The sequence below is a fragment of the Balaenoptera physalus genome, assembly GCF_965194825.1.
Source record: "Balaenoptera physalus genome assembly, chromosome: 12".
In the NCBI taxonomy this organism is placed as follows: Eukaryota; Metazoa; Chordata; class Mammalia; order Artiodactyla; family Balaenopteridae; genus Balaenoptera; species Balaenoptera physalus.
This window is the reverse complement of record NC_138897.1, coordinates 53,815,764-53,829,961: the sequence shown is the minus strand read 5'-3', so window position 1 is coordinate 53,829,961 and position 14,198 is coordinate 53,815,764. Positions and strand designations below refer to the sequence as shown.

The window sequence follows — 14,198 nt, the reverse complement described above, 5'->3', positions numbered from 1 at the left end:
ACAGAGCGAACGAGATGAGGGCCTGGGGGGAGCAGAGGCCAAGGGCTGGGCGGTGGCGGAGGAGCTGGATTGGACAGGGCTCTGGGAGAGCACATCAAGTGCTGGCTGGTCAGAGGGACACGTGGAGTGGTGGAGGACTCTAAAGTTTCCAGCCTGGTATGAGGTGAATTGTGTCCCCCAAACAGAGACGTTGAAGTCCTCATTCCTGGTACCTGTGAGTGTGACCTTGTTTGGAAACGGGGTCTTTGCAGATGTAATCAAGACGAGGTCATGGGGGTGGGCCCTAAGCCAATATGGCTGGTGTCCTTATTAGAAGAGAAGAGGCGCACAGCAAGGACAGCCACGCGACGACAGAGGCAGAGACTGAAGAGACGCAGCTACAAGCCAAGGGACCCCAAGGATCGCCGGCGCCACCAGAAGCCAGCAAAGAGGCAAGGAAGGCTCCTCCTCCACAGGTTTCAGGGAGAGCTTGGCCCTGTCGACACCTTGGTTTTGAACTTCCAGCCTCCGGAACCAAGACACAATACATTAGTGTGTTAGAGAGCATCCAGTTGGTGAGAGCTTGTTGCAGCAGTCTCAGGAAACAGAGCCATAAGCTGTAACAGCCGCCAATGGCGTTGGCTCTCTCTGAACCGGCCAATCAGCGAAGGCGAGCCCTTCTCATCACCAGCGCCAGAACTGGGAACGTCCCCCCGCAACATGCACATCCTGCCCACGAGAAACCGAGCCCCATGTTCGGTATCCCTCTTCATCAACTAGCTGTTTAAAAACAAACTGTTAATTCACTATGGGTTCCAGTGATCTACTATCCCAAAAGGCATAAACAGAAGGTATTCATTTACTACAGGTTTCAATTGCCTATGTAAGAAGGCAGTTTCCAAAACTGAAGTCAAAAGTTTTTATATTCAGTATTCCCATTCTCGTACTGACCATATGCTAATTTGATTTTGAAGGTATTTTTGGTAGTATTTTAAGGTATTATCTTTAATCTATCGTAGTCAAAATTATTCAGAAAAACCTACAGGAGACTTCATCTCTACAAGGCACATTTTTCGGAGAGGAAATCGTTGCAGCAATGAACTGCCAAAGGGACAGCTGAAAAAAATGGGTCATGCATTCATCTTATTCTGGGACATGGGCTGCCTAGCGGTTCACTACTCATTTTTGTCCTCTTCCCGTAAACAAACTGCGTTCACAGGTTACTTAAAAAAGCATACTAATCTCCCCAGTGAATTACACAGGAAAGAATTCGGCGTTCCCTCCAGAGAACTCAAGTAGTTGTTTGTTCTCAGAGCTCAGGTGTGGTAAAATAGCTGTGGGCTAAAAATGCACTCTGGATATTGGCCAGTAGGCTAGAACCTTCCCTCCGCCCCAGCTCTGATTTCTCACATTAGTGTGCAACTCGTAGCTTGCTCAATGGAAAAAAAAAAAAAGGACTTGATTTTCAATTTCAATTTAATTACACAATCTATAGTGCCTAGTGGGAAGGATTTCGGGGCAAGATTAACGCTCACCAGTGCTCTATTTTACATGCCTTTCTGATAAAGAACACTACTGATTATCCAAAGTGAGTATACAGAAATGTTTTTCAAGAGCCAGATTCTTTGGGTGGCAGAAGGGGAGTGCGGATCAAGAGGTACAAACTTCCAGTGATAAAGCAAATAAGTCCTGGGGCTGTAATGGCCAGCATGGTGACTATAGTCAATCTTAGCATATTGCATATTTGAAAGTTACTAAGAGAGTAAATCTTAAAGGTCCTCATCACGAGGAACACAAATGTTTTGTAACTTTGGATGGTGACAGGCGGTAACTAGACTTACTATGGAGATCATTTCACAGTGTACACAAAAATGGAATCATTATGTTGATTCTAATATAATGTTATATGTCAACTATGCCTCAATTTAAAAAAAAATTAAAAAGGAAGGGACTTCATTTTGTGGCTCTTTGCCAGACTTTAGATAAATTAGAAGCGTAAGATGCCTCGTAGAATTGTATTCCCGGCACATTTTTGAGAGTGGGGAGCACCTCCCTACATGGAAGAAGAAAAGATAGAAATTCCATTGTAGAATTAGAAATACAGCTGGCAGACACTGATTGAACAATACAACTATCTGTTCTGAGAATGACTATATAACTAATATACTTAAGACCCTTACCTCTTAAGCTAAAGTCCAAAGAATTTCGCTGTCTTACTGGGACTGGAAACCATTATGATTTTATCTGGCACCAAATCAATGTTTAAGATTATAAGTAATTATTTGGTGTTCTATTTTGGTGTCTACCTACTCTATTAGTTTAGCCAAGGGTAAAAAGAAGGAAAATACAGGAAATGAAAATCTGCCCCCGAGAAGTGGTCTTTATTTCTTGACCAACTGCTTTACCTTGTTAAGTTAATAAAGAAAACAGTTCTCTTTATAAGGAAAAGTATTCCCTCTGTGACTTAAATAAATAAAAATTGTAGCAATAAACATTACTGGTTAACTGTTGCTCAGCCTAACCAAGCTACTTGAGTATATACAAATAGTTGAAATACAACGTTAAAGAGACTAAGTTCAAAAGGCAAATAAACTATTTGAAACGACTAATTGACTTCAACATTGCACGGGGGTGGCATTTTCAAGTATTAAGATGGCTGCTACAAAGAGTCAATACAGTATTTACAATTATATTCAAAAGAAAAATGGTACCCGATAAGCCTTAAATTTTGCCTACTGAGTTTGCAATATAGTATATTAGCCAAATGAATGAACCATTTTTAAGCTCAATGAATTACAGGGCATCTGGCACAGATTAGGTAGAGCTAGAACTTACTTCGGTTGGAATGACAATGAGGACCAGAATTGGAATTTATTTTGAAGCCCATTAGGAGAAGATGTTGAAAAATGTACCCTTGACTGGTATAAATGTAGACGCGCCATTCTTCCCTTTGGCAAGGGTGAGTTATCATTTATGCCAGAGGAGAGCAACAACAACAAAAGACTTGGAGATTCTGGTCTATGAATGAAAGCTGTGCATATTTTGCCATAGGCCAGTGTCTGCATTCCCTGGGTCTAGTGACACAGGCAACACTGGGAGAAACTGCAGCTCAGCTGGCCCATGGGAAGAGGGTGGGATGGTGCAAGACAGGCCGAACTTGGTTTGGATATGTGGCTACATGTCTCAAACCCCTTAAACCGTTGTACAGAATGACTCCATCTACCGGTAAATATAAAAAAATAATCGAAAAAGAATGGATAAGGAATAGTGAGGCAGGCAGGAAGACACTGGCTAAATGTGGGTAGACATCAGAGGCCAGAACGGAAAATCAACTTGTACGTTTCCACGGCTAAGGGTTTAGCTCTTAACTGTCTGGGAGGGAGTGACTGGGGGAATTAGAACTTGGGAAAATCACAGAGGAGAGTCACCTTAGTTAAGGGAGAAGCAGATAAAAGTATCTATTTGCAGCCATGATAGAATCAAAGAGAGATCATGATAACGCTCCGAGGGATGCTTATGTCAGAACTGGCAGAGCCCACTTCTCACTGTTTCCCACCCTTGGGGAGGATGGTGAGGAGGGAAGGAATGAGGTGAGGGAGGCAAGGAAAGTATATGATCGTTTACATAGGATCAAATTATTTGTTCTCAGAACCAATAACACGTGTATTGCTCATACCCAAGAACTAGCAATGCCCCCCCTTCTAAATATTTACAAATAATTATTAATATTTAAAGCAAAATTCTACATTACAGTTTATGAGAAGTGAGGAAATACCTGGTTGGTGATATGGTCCTGGATTTTTTCTCTGGTCACTGAAAGAGAAAGCAAAAAAGAAATTCAACATTAAAGTATGAAAAGGAATAAAATACTGTACTGGTCTTGCTCTGTTCTCACTCAAAACTCCAAAAGAACTCTCCGAGCAAGAATGTGTATCACAATAGGGACATTTATAATCACTCCAATAATTGGGATGAAAAAAAAAGTCAAAACCGAAATAAACCACATTAGGCAAAGATAACAGAAAATGGAGTGGAAATCCAGGAAGGGTGATACCAGAGAATGTATTAAACTTTGGCAGAGAAATGGTAAAGAGATGAAAGTACCAAAGGAAAATTTGAACCACAGCCAGTCAAGTCAAAGGTTTACAAACAATGACAACCTGTTCAAGCATAATATTAACACTGAACTCAAGGAACCTTGAGGACCAGGCGAGGAAATTTAAAGTGGTGGATGGTAGAGGTGCTACTTTTCTCTGACCTATGAAGATGATAAAGACGTTCTTATGTTTTGGTACTGGCAGAGACTAAAGTACAAACCAACAGTTCTATTAATGGTATCTTGGTCAGGACAGAAACAAATCAGAGTAACATAACATATGAAAAGCAACACAGGGGTATAAATAATAAAGACTCTAAAATAATAAACCTCAGTCATTGCAAAAATAGCCTAAAAGTGATCAATATCATGTGTCTTACATACAAGGAAAAAAATCCTTAGGAATAATCAATAACCAACAAACCATCAGGAAAGAGAGGAAAGAAGACATTTCGTGGCCCTGCAGTTATTTTGTGCTTGTGAACATCTTGGTGTGGTACGTACACTTTATTAAATGTGTCCTTTTAAAATTTTAATTAAAATGATTGTGTAGTGACATGCATTTATAAGAAATAATACAGGGGCTTCCCTGGTGGCACAGTGGTTGAGAACATGCCTGCTAATGCAGGGGACACGGGTTCGAGCCCTGGTCTGGGAAGATCCCACACGCCGCGGAGCAACTAGGCCCGTGAGCCACAACTACTGAGCCTGCGCGTCTGGAGCCTGTGCTCCGCAACAAGAGAGGCCGCGATAGTGAGAGGCCCGCGCACCGCGATGAAGAGTGGCCCCCGCTTGCCGCAACTAGAGAAAGCCCTCGCACAGAAACGAAGACCCAACACCGCCAAAAATAAATATTAAAAAATAAATAAATAAAAGATTACTATTAATTAAAAAAAAAAAAAAGAAATAATACAGAGAGATCCCCTGTACCCTTTACACCGGTAACATCTGGAAGATCTATAGTACAATAATATCACAACCAGGATATTGACATTGACATAGTTGAGATACAGAACATTTCCATCACCACAAGGGTCCCTCACGTTGCTCTTTTATAGTCACATCCATTGTCCTCCCGCCTCCACCCTCTTCTTAACTCCTGGCAACCACTCATCTGCTCTCCATCGCTATCATTTTGTCATTTCAAGAATGTTGTGTAAATGGAATCATACATTTTATAACCTTTTGGGGTAGGATTTTCTCACTCACCATCGTTCTCTGGAGATTAATCCAGGTTGCTACGTGCATTCCTGTGCATTTCTACCTTTTTATTGCTGAGTAGTATTCCATGGTAAGGATATGCCAAAGTTTGTTTAGTCATTCACCTGCTGAAGGACATCTGGCTAGTTTCTAGCTATTGTGAATAAAGCTGTTATCGATATGTATGTACAGGTTTTTATGTGAACATCAGTCTTCATTTCTCTGGGATAAATAGCCAGGACTGCAATTGCTGGGTTGTATGGTAGTTGCATGTTTAGTTGTTTAAGAAACTGTCAAAACTGTTTTCAAAAAAAGACTTGTAATGAATAAGTGATATTTACCAGTCAGTTGAGCAACTGATAATAAGTATATCTGGAAATTTTACTAAGTGTTCAGCACCAGGTTAAGTGTTACATGGGATGCAGTAGAAGAATAAGGAGTCCAGAGAATGGAATGGCTCTGTTGAGTGGGATCTTAAATCTAGTCACTGTCACGAAATACCAGGGGTCAATCTTGGAGTTTCTAGATAATAAGAACCAATTTTCTTCATTTTTTTTTTTAACGGTACTGCCCAATCGGACTCTCTTGATACATTTTAATATTTAGATTTCCCTCGTCAGATAATATACAGAGTGTTTAAAGAAGACTGTTTAATGGTGTGTGGGAAAAAAACTTGCCTCTTGAATTAAATCACCAGTATGGCCAAGAAGAGGGGGAAGAACATTCAGGAAGGAGAGAGCCAGTGGGTCCAAAGCACAGAAAGGAAGCCAGCATGGCTGGAGGAAAGTAAGGGGAGGCCAGCGTGGTGTGAAACGAGGCAAGAAACATACAGCCATGGTCATGTAGACCGTTTGGGGGAGATTTATGATCTTCCCCAAAGTAGAGGGAAGTCAGTTATTAAGGGGGTGTAGCCCAGGATGTGAGTAGGGGCACGGGAATGCCTTGGTCAGACGTGCATTTTCAGAGGACCACTCAGGGCTGGTTGCTACCTGGGGAATAAGCTGGAGGTGACGTCAGGGGCAGCAGCAGCACGAAATCTTAGTTCTGTTTCCTTAGGAACCAAGGAAAATCTGAAGGAATTCAAGTGAAAAATAAGAGCCCAAACAATCAAATAATCATAACCTAATCACGCAGCAGCCCACTGGAGTCTAGAAAATGGAGTAGGTGACAACCAGGCATCTAATTTACAGCTCTGTCATTTACTAGATGCTTGATTCAGGGCCAGCTACTCAATGTTCTGGTCCTGTTTGGCCATCTATAACAAAGAGTTAACAGTATTTACCCCTCTCCAGATTTGTGAAGATTAAATAAGTATGAATTTTGCAGGCAAAGGGTGAGAGAAGGGCATTCCAGGGAGTTGGGACAGGAAGAGTAAAGTCTCAGAGGCAAGGAGAGGGTGTATTTGGGTAAATTGTGAGACATTCTGAGTGGCTTATATAGTATAAGCATACGTAGCACAGCAGGTGGGAAGGAAGGGGTGTGGGAAGAAGCTGAGACACCAGCTTTGGGAAAGATGACTTGAGAGGTGGGGTGGAGGATGGATTGATGGGGAGGAAGAGGACCCCAGAGCAGCTACGAATCTGCTCCTCAGAAAAATGCCAACACACAGCAAAATGGGACAATGCAGGAGGCTAGGAGACCTCTGCAGCCATGCGCAGATTTGCAAGAATCTGCAGTTTCAAGTCTATTTTGAACAGCAGGCCCCAACACATGAAATAAAAATTTCTCAGATTCCAGCTCCTCTGGACCATTTTTCGTCCCTCACAACTAGACTCATCAGCTGTTCAGGCATTTCTCTAACTTAATGAACTGAAAGTATGAGTTCAATGTCTAATATATTTACTCTAAAAAAATATGATCCCTTCAAGATGGCAGATACCTCCTGAATGCTGGGTGTGCAAAGACGCACACAGCAGGGCACCCACCCTCAAGGTCAAGGTCAAGTGGGAGAGAGAGGTAAGTAGAGATAAGTGGAAACACTGCATTTTAAGTGTTTTAATAGAGTTTTATGAATGACACCGTGTGAGAACACAAATGAAGAGCAACCAGTGTGGCTGATCTTGGGGAACAAATAGGTTTCCGGGAGAAATATTGCCAACAACCACTCTTATTCTCCCTTTTGGCTTATGCAGAAATATGTCACGAACAACCAAGGACCACCCTTTTTTTAAAAAAATATTTATTGATTGATTTATTTGGCTGCTTTGGGTCTTAGTTGCAGCATGCAGGATCTTCTTTGTGGCATGTGGGATCTTTCATTGTGGCACACGGGCTTCTCTAGTTGCGGCACGCGGGCTTAACTCTAGTTGTGGCGTGTGGGCTCTAGAGCACGTGGGCTCAGTAGTTGCGGCATGCGGGATCTTAGTTCCCTGACCAGGGATTGAACCTGCGTCCCCTGCATTGGAAGGTGGATTCTTAACCACTGGACCACCAGGGAAGTCCCAAGGACCACACTTCTTATTGATTTTGTATTGGCCTTTTACTTAATGGAGTTTAAGAATATCTTCTGGATATAGGCATGTTTGAACAAATTCTTAGAGAGAGGATGAATACAAGAGCTTAAAAAAAAAAAAGATGAGATAGGACCTATCCTTGGGATGTAGGAATCGGAATAATGAGCAGGTGGAACTTGAATCAGATCTTCAGAAATGGCTGGAATTTGGAAGGCATCATGAGAATGACAGCTCTGACTAGAGGAGAGGGTTTTGGGAGAAATACTGTTGCCCAGGGTGACCTGGAAACAAGTCAATTGCCTTATGTTTGCAACAGTAGACAATCTGGGGGCAATGATGGTTTCTTCAGCAGAGGTGGAATATGAAGGAAAATGAAACTGGTGAATACATTGGACAGAGTAGGGAGAGCAATTGGAGAATACATAGGGGGCTTTGGTGGGTGGATAAACTAGGTGATGGATTGGGGCCTAGACCAGGGAGGTCGAAACGGGAAGGAAGAGAGAGAGAGAGAGAGCGAGGAAAATCAAAGGAACGCATGGAAGAAATGTTTGAGAGAAATTGGTAACAAACGGATAAGGGGAATAAAGATCGGAAAGAGTCATATCTGGTTTATTTAGTCACTTAATCAACAAATATCTGATCAGCTACCATATGTCACATATGGATACTAAGCTCTGGGGATTCAACTGTGACCAACACAGGCCTGGTCCCTGGCTGCTCCCAAAGAGCTTGCTGGCTTGGTTTCCTGCTTTTCTGACATTGTCTACGTCTGGACTATAGTCTACTTTTAGCCTTAGGCATTCTGTAGCGATGCTCAAGCTGAAGGTACCACATGTGAAATCTTAAGACAAGGAAAAGAAGGTGAGGTTACGAATCTCTTCCTCTTTCTTGGAGTGCAAATACGCCCATTGTATTTCTGTGTATTACGTACGGTAATTTGATATTCTACAGCTGCCAGATTCTGGAATATCACATCCCCCCTCCTCTCCATTAAAGGGTATTTTAGGAAGGAACATGAGAATTTGGGGAAGAGGACCAATATGATGATCTGTAACAGGGCAGATCTGGCAATTTGGTGAACTAAGGCCCTGTCTTTATCTTGCCAAAGAGCACAGAACTGTAAACATTGCTTATGCAAAGGCTCAGGGACCAGGAATAGTTCAAGGGAAACGAAGATGGGAGCAGGGGAGACGTTTCAGAGCAGTCCGTGGGCAGGAGGGGCTCAGTGTCTTCAGAATCTATCTACAAGTCATGCCGTCTCCTTATAGCCACTGCCTTGTTGCAGCCCATCAACAGCTCTCCCCTGGATGGTGACATCAGCCTTCTGCGGGTCCCTGCTTCCACACTTGCTCTCCCTAAACTCCTTACTACGTCCTATTTGCCTTGCCTCATCTGCTTCTTGCCCATCTTTCCAACCTTGCCTTGCTTTCCATTCCCTCTCCCTTTCCACCCTCCAATCACTTTGGTCTTATGTGAATTTCTGGTCCTTTTGACCTCTGGTCCTTTGCACATGCTGCTGTCTTTCCAATTTGGCAGGGCTAGCTCTTTCAAATTTTCAGGTTTCAGTTTAATATTAAGACCGTAGGGCTCTTCTCTGGTCTCCTCTTGTGATTCTTGATCTCAGCCCTTCATTTATTTCTTTCCCAGCACTTACCACAACTTGCGATTGTTTTGTTATTTGTATGTTCGCTTGCTTCTTTGCTCGTTTCTTCTTCTATAGTGTGAGCTCCCTGAGGTCAGGGACCCTGCCTATCTTGTTTTTGTTTTTTGTTTTTCTTTAATTTTGTCTTTTTAAAATTTTGCTATTTTCTGATTTGAGACTACAGTACATAATCCTTAAAGTTTTCAAGTAAAAATTCTGGCAATAACATTTTATTAACAAGATCTCTTATGAGGAAACTACATTTAAAAATAGAACAAGGAAAAGTAATAACCATTTTTATGAGGCAGCTGATTTTATTATAAGTGTAAGAGCACTAAAGAAAAGGTTTAATTTTCTATATCTTATAGCAGTGGTTACTAACACTTAAAGAATGTGGGTCCCTTTAAAGTATCAAGAAAAATTAAAATATCATGACAATTGCTTATACTTTTGTTATTTATTAAAGATGTTTTATAAAGTGTCTATAAATTCAACACTGCACAAAAAAGGAATCTGTACCTTTTTTTAAAATCTATTTTCTTCTTCAATGTTTTATTTATTTTTTTAAATTGATTTTTTTTAACATCCTTATTGGAGTATAATTGCTTTATAATGTTGTGTTAGTTTCTGTTGTATAACAAAGTGAATCAGCTATACGTATATACGTATATCCTCATATCCCCTCCCTCTTGCGTCTCCCTCCCACCCTCCCTATCCCACCTCTCTAGGTGATCACAAAGCACGGAGCTGATCTCCCCGTGCGATGCAGCTGCTTCCCACTGGCTATCTATTTTACATTTGGTAGTGTATATATGTCCATGCCACTCTCTCACTTCATCCCAGCTTACCCTTCCCCCTCCCTGTGTCCTCAAGTCCATTCTTTATGTCTGTGTCTTTATTCCTGTCCTGCCCCCAGGGTCTTCAGAACCATTTTTTTTTTCTTTCTGGATTCCATATATATGTGTTAGCATACGGTATTTGTTTTTCTCTTTCGGACTTACTTCACTCTGTATGACAGACTCTAGGTCCATCCACCTCACTACAAATAACTCAGTTTCATTTCTTTTTATGGCTGAGTAATATTCCATTGTATATATGTGCCACATCTTCTTTATCCATTCATCCGATGATGGACACTTAGGTTGCTATTGTAAATAGAGCTGCAATGAACACTGTGGTACATGATGCTTTTTGAATTATGGTTTTCTCAGGGTATATGCCCAGTAGTGGGATTGCTGGGTCATATGGTAGTTCTATTAAATTGATTTTTGTTGGGGTATAGTTGATCCATCTTTTTTATTGTTGTATCCAGGGCCCAGTGCTGGCACACTCTAGGTATTCAGTACAAATTTACAGAATGACTGACAGTATTTTCGGTCGGGGGCAGCTTGTACCAGTTCCCATATTTTAAGGGCAGCTGCTTCTGGCTCTTGCTCCCTAGTGAAAGGAAAGGTTCAGTGGCTAAAACTCACTAGATGGATCACATGAAGGCCTAGAGTTGACTACTGATAAATTCTGGCCCATACCAAATACTTTGTTTTGTGATGGCAGCCATTTTTGCATTAGTTCCCAATGGATTTTCCAAGGATTTTAAAGTATCCTAGTAATAGTGATTATGTCTAATGTCCTTTTTCCCTCCTATTTTATACAACATCTGTAGTAGCCTAGTTCTGTATTACAAACCTAATAAGTGTTCATAATAGTGGAAATTGAAGTGAAAGACTGAGAATTAATTCTAGATAACTTACAAAACACCATTTTTATACTTTTCCTGAAGGTTAACAAGATTTTAATTGTCCTTTTAGTTTGAATTTACCCAAATTTCCACCGTTTTCTTTCACTAAACTGTTATTTACTAAAATAGGGTTTCTTAGCACAGTTACAGTGAAGATTCAGGCTTCTGTTTAATTGAATTGTGGAGTTTGCAGAATTAGGGGCCTTGGGTGGTGCAGTACTGGGGTAGACTTGACCTGAGTGCCCCAGTTACAGGTAGGAACCCTACACACAAACTTGGGCTGTGTCTTGGGATGACAAGACAGACAGGTCGGATACAGTTTCCCTGGCAAAAGGTCACAGTGAGTCCAGGATTTGTGGTTTCTATCCAAATAAGGAGGAGGTAGGTGATTTTAGGTGATGTAAGTGGCAGGGAACATATCCATGTTTTGAAGGGACTTAGGGACCAGTTCATGAACAACTCAGGTAACAAGGCAGAAGCCATGCTGAGGACTGAAGGGTAAGGCAAGGGCTGATGTAGAAGGTAACAGGGCTGGATTCCAATTACTAAGGTCAGAAAGTCAGTTGAGGATCATGGGAACTTGAGCCAGATGGACCACTTCTGTGAGATACAGCAATTTAAATATGAAAAAAATGATCTCCTCCCTTGAGCTATTAAAACCCTAATAAATTAAAATATATAATTATATAATTATTTTGTGGCTCTAGTGGTTATGATTGCAGCTAATGATAATTTTTTCTCTTGCTCACGGATAGTCTTAGCCTGGTGGAGATGTAAATGTTCCCTGGCTGAGACAAGAAAAAAGGAGGGAATCCCACTTAAGGAAAACCTAAGTCATTCCTCAATTTATTCAAATCATATTTGAGAAAGAGGAATGGAATTTAGGGGATAAATTGTAACTGCATAAGCCATTGCTAATAAAAGATTAAGAAGTATGTGGTTTAGCATCTTTTAATTATTTTTTCTAGCATCTTGAATATACAATGTTTGAAATCTCTGGTTGGATCAACATTATTTTGCTCAGAGGTTTGTGGACTTTGCATACTGATTCTTTCCTGTTTCCAAGTACATTTGCTTTTAGGCTATTTTTATTCACTTTAAAGGAATTTTAATAACTTTCTGTTGACAGCATGGACAGCTGGTCTTGAGAATTAAAGAAAATTCACTTGCTGACTGAGGAAGGAAGTGACATCAATGAGCTTCTAAAGTCAGCCCAGAGGGGGAAATTGGCTTGTGAGAGAGTAGCCTTTCATGGCACTGTCTTTATCAAGTGATGCCTTGAGATGCAAATTGATGTATCAATCAAACCTATGGTGCCTACCTTCAACCAACTGAGTGCAAAGTGAAGGAACAATGCCCTGCAACACTGAGGAGGAAAAGGATGAGGGGTGTAGGAACCCAGGGACTAAGTGAATTATGCGAGCTCATGATCCCCTCTCTGGGCTGATGCTTCACTCTCTGTCAAGCCTCAGTTTCTTTGTCTAGAAAATGAGTTTGATGTAATCTGTTGGTTGAAGTCAGTCCATTTCTGTGACAGATGCCTAATAAGACCATGTACTAATAAATATAGTGGAGACATGTTATCTCACGACTTTGTCTCAAAGAGTGCTCTCAATATTTTTTTATCTCCCGTTGAGAGTGAGTTAGAAAGAGGGATCTTTAAGTGTCATTTGTAGCTACTACCTTGATTCCTTGATATTTCTAAAATTGGCATTCATTGTTTATAACTCTACTGAAGAAAAAGTCAGGCACCAAATGTGGACTTTAACTAATAATGACCATACTAATAGCAATTATCATTGTTGTAATAACGAATGACTTAATTCTTCACCACCGTCAGAGACTTTGCCTCTGGAGCTGCAGTATCCATTTTTCAAAGGTAACTGCGGTGCAAGTGGAGTGCGTGTGTATGTGTGGGTTGCGTCATGTGAGTGTACGTGTATGTGTGTATACACACACACCTGGGCAAAAATGGGGCAGAAAAGTACCTGGATACATTTTATGGTTATGAGCTGAAAAATTAAAATTGCTGATTTTTTATTTCTTAGCTCATTTTACAGACTGTTTGAGCGATGGCTCAATAACAGTTAAATAATCTGAGTTTGAGTTAATCTAGAGTCAAAAGGGGTTTTATTCAGCTCGTTGATAGATGCATTAATGTTGACTTCTTTTCCTTGTCAATAAACATATTTGGGGATTCAATTAAATTTTCAAATTTTATGAGCATACATATGTAACTTGAACCACTCAAAAAATATTGGTTAAGTAAAGAAAAGAGCGATGAGCTCTCAACAGCCATAGTCTTCATGTTAAAGGATTTTCAGATTATCCCCAAGCAAAACTCACTCATCTAATCCTACAGCAATATTTTAATGAGCATCTATTCTGTACATTATGCTTGGTGTTCTGGAAGTACAGAAGTAAAGGAAGCAAGATGAGCATCCCCAAAAAATAACAACATGAAGTCATGGAGCTGTAAGAGATTTACTAGTAAACTGCACAGGTAGTCAGATCAAAAGGTATTTAAATCTTGATATAGTAGAAATGGTGATGGGTTCACTTTCAGACTTTTCTAGTCTTGGCTTTGCCACTATTAAGCTGTATGACATTTAGCAAAATAACTTCTCTCCTGTAGTCCTTGCTTTATCCTCAGTGCATAATGACAATGTTGCAAGTACAGATGGTCTCTAAGTTTGTTTATAGTTTAAGTTCTTTGGCCATGAAAAGCATCAGGGAGATTGAAAATTTCCATAGAAGTGGCACAAATAAAAAAGAGGTCGTGTTTGGTGGGGGATCCCGAGGATGCTTCATGGAAGAGACAGCATTTGATCTGGGGAGTTATATTAATAAAAATAGATTGGAGAAAAGGTATTTCACCTGAAAGGAAAAGCATGAGAAAAAGCACAGAACCAGGAAATGCATGGGGTGTGTACGAGGAGTAGTAAATAGTTCTGCTTGACTTCAGTGAAGTCTGTATATTAGCGAGTAATCAAAGGAAAGGCAAAATGTGTGTCATGGACCAGTATCGTGGAGAGTCCTAAATACTTCAGGAGAGATTTCGACATTTATTTGGTAAGGGAGCTCTAAGACATT

The 14,198-nt window shown here is 40.8% G+C and overlaps 2 protein-coding genes across 3 annotated transcripts in view; both read right to left on the bottom strand.

The window, feature by feature from the left end:
- Positions 1–4,650, bottom strand: part of AQP4 (aquaporin 4) — a 93,985-nt gene extending 89,335 nt beyond the window's left edge. The window contains exon 1 of the mRNA XM_082416212.1: positions 3,755–4,650. The gene's annotated coding sequence lies outside the window, so the exon portion shown is untranslated. The remainder of the gene's footprint in view (positions 1–3,754) is intronic.
- CHST9 (carbohydrate sulfotransferase 9) overlaps positions 1–14,198 on the bottom strand; it is a 240,158-nt gene that overhangs the window by 21,400 nt on the left and 204,560 nt on the right. For both annotated transcript variants that reach the window (XM_082416188.1, XM_082416189.1), the window contains one exon: positions 3,755–3,792. In XM_082416188.1, the coding sequence (XP_082272314.1) occupies positions 3,755–3,792 (38 nt within the window). The remainder of the gene's footprint in view (positions 1–3,754; positions 3,793–14,198) is intronic.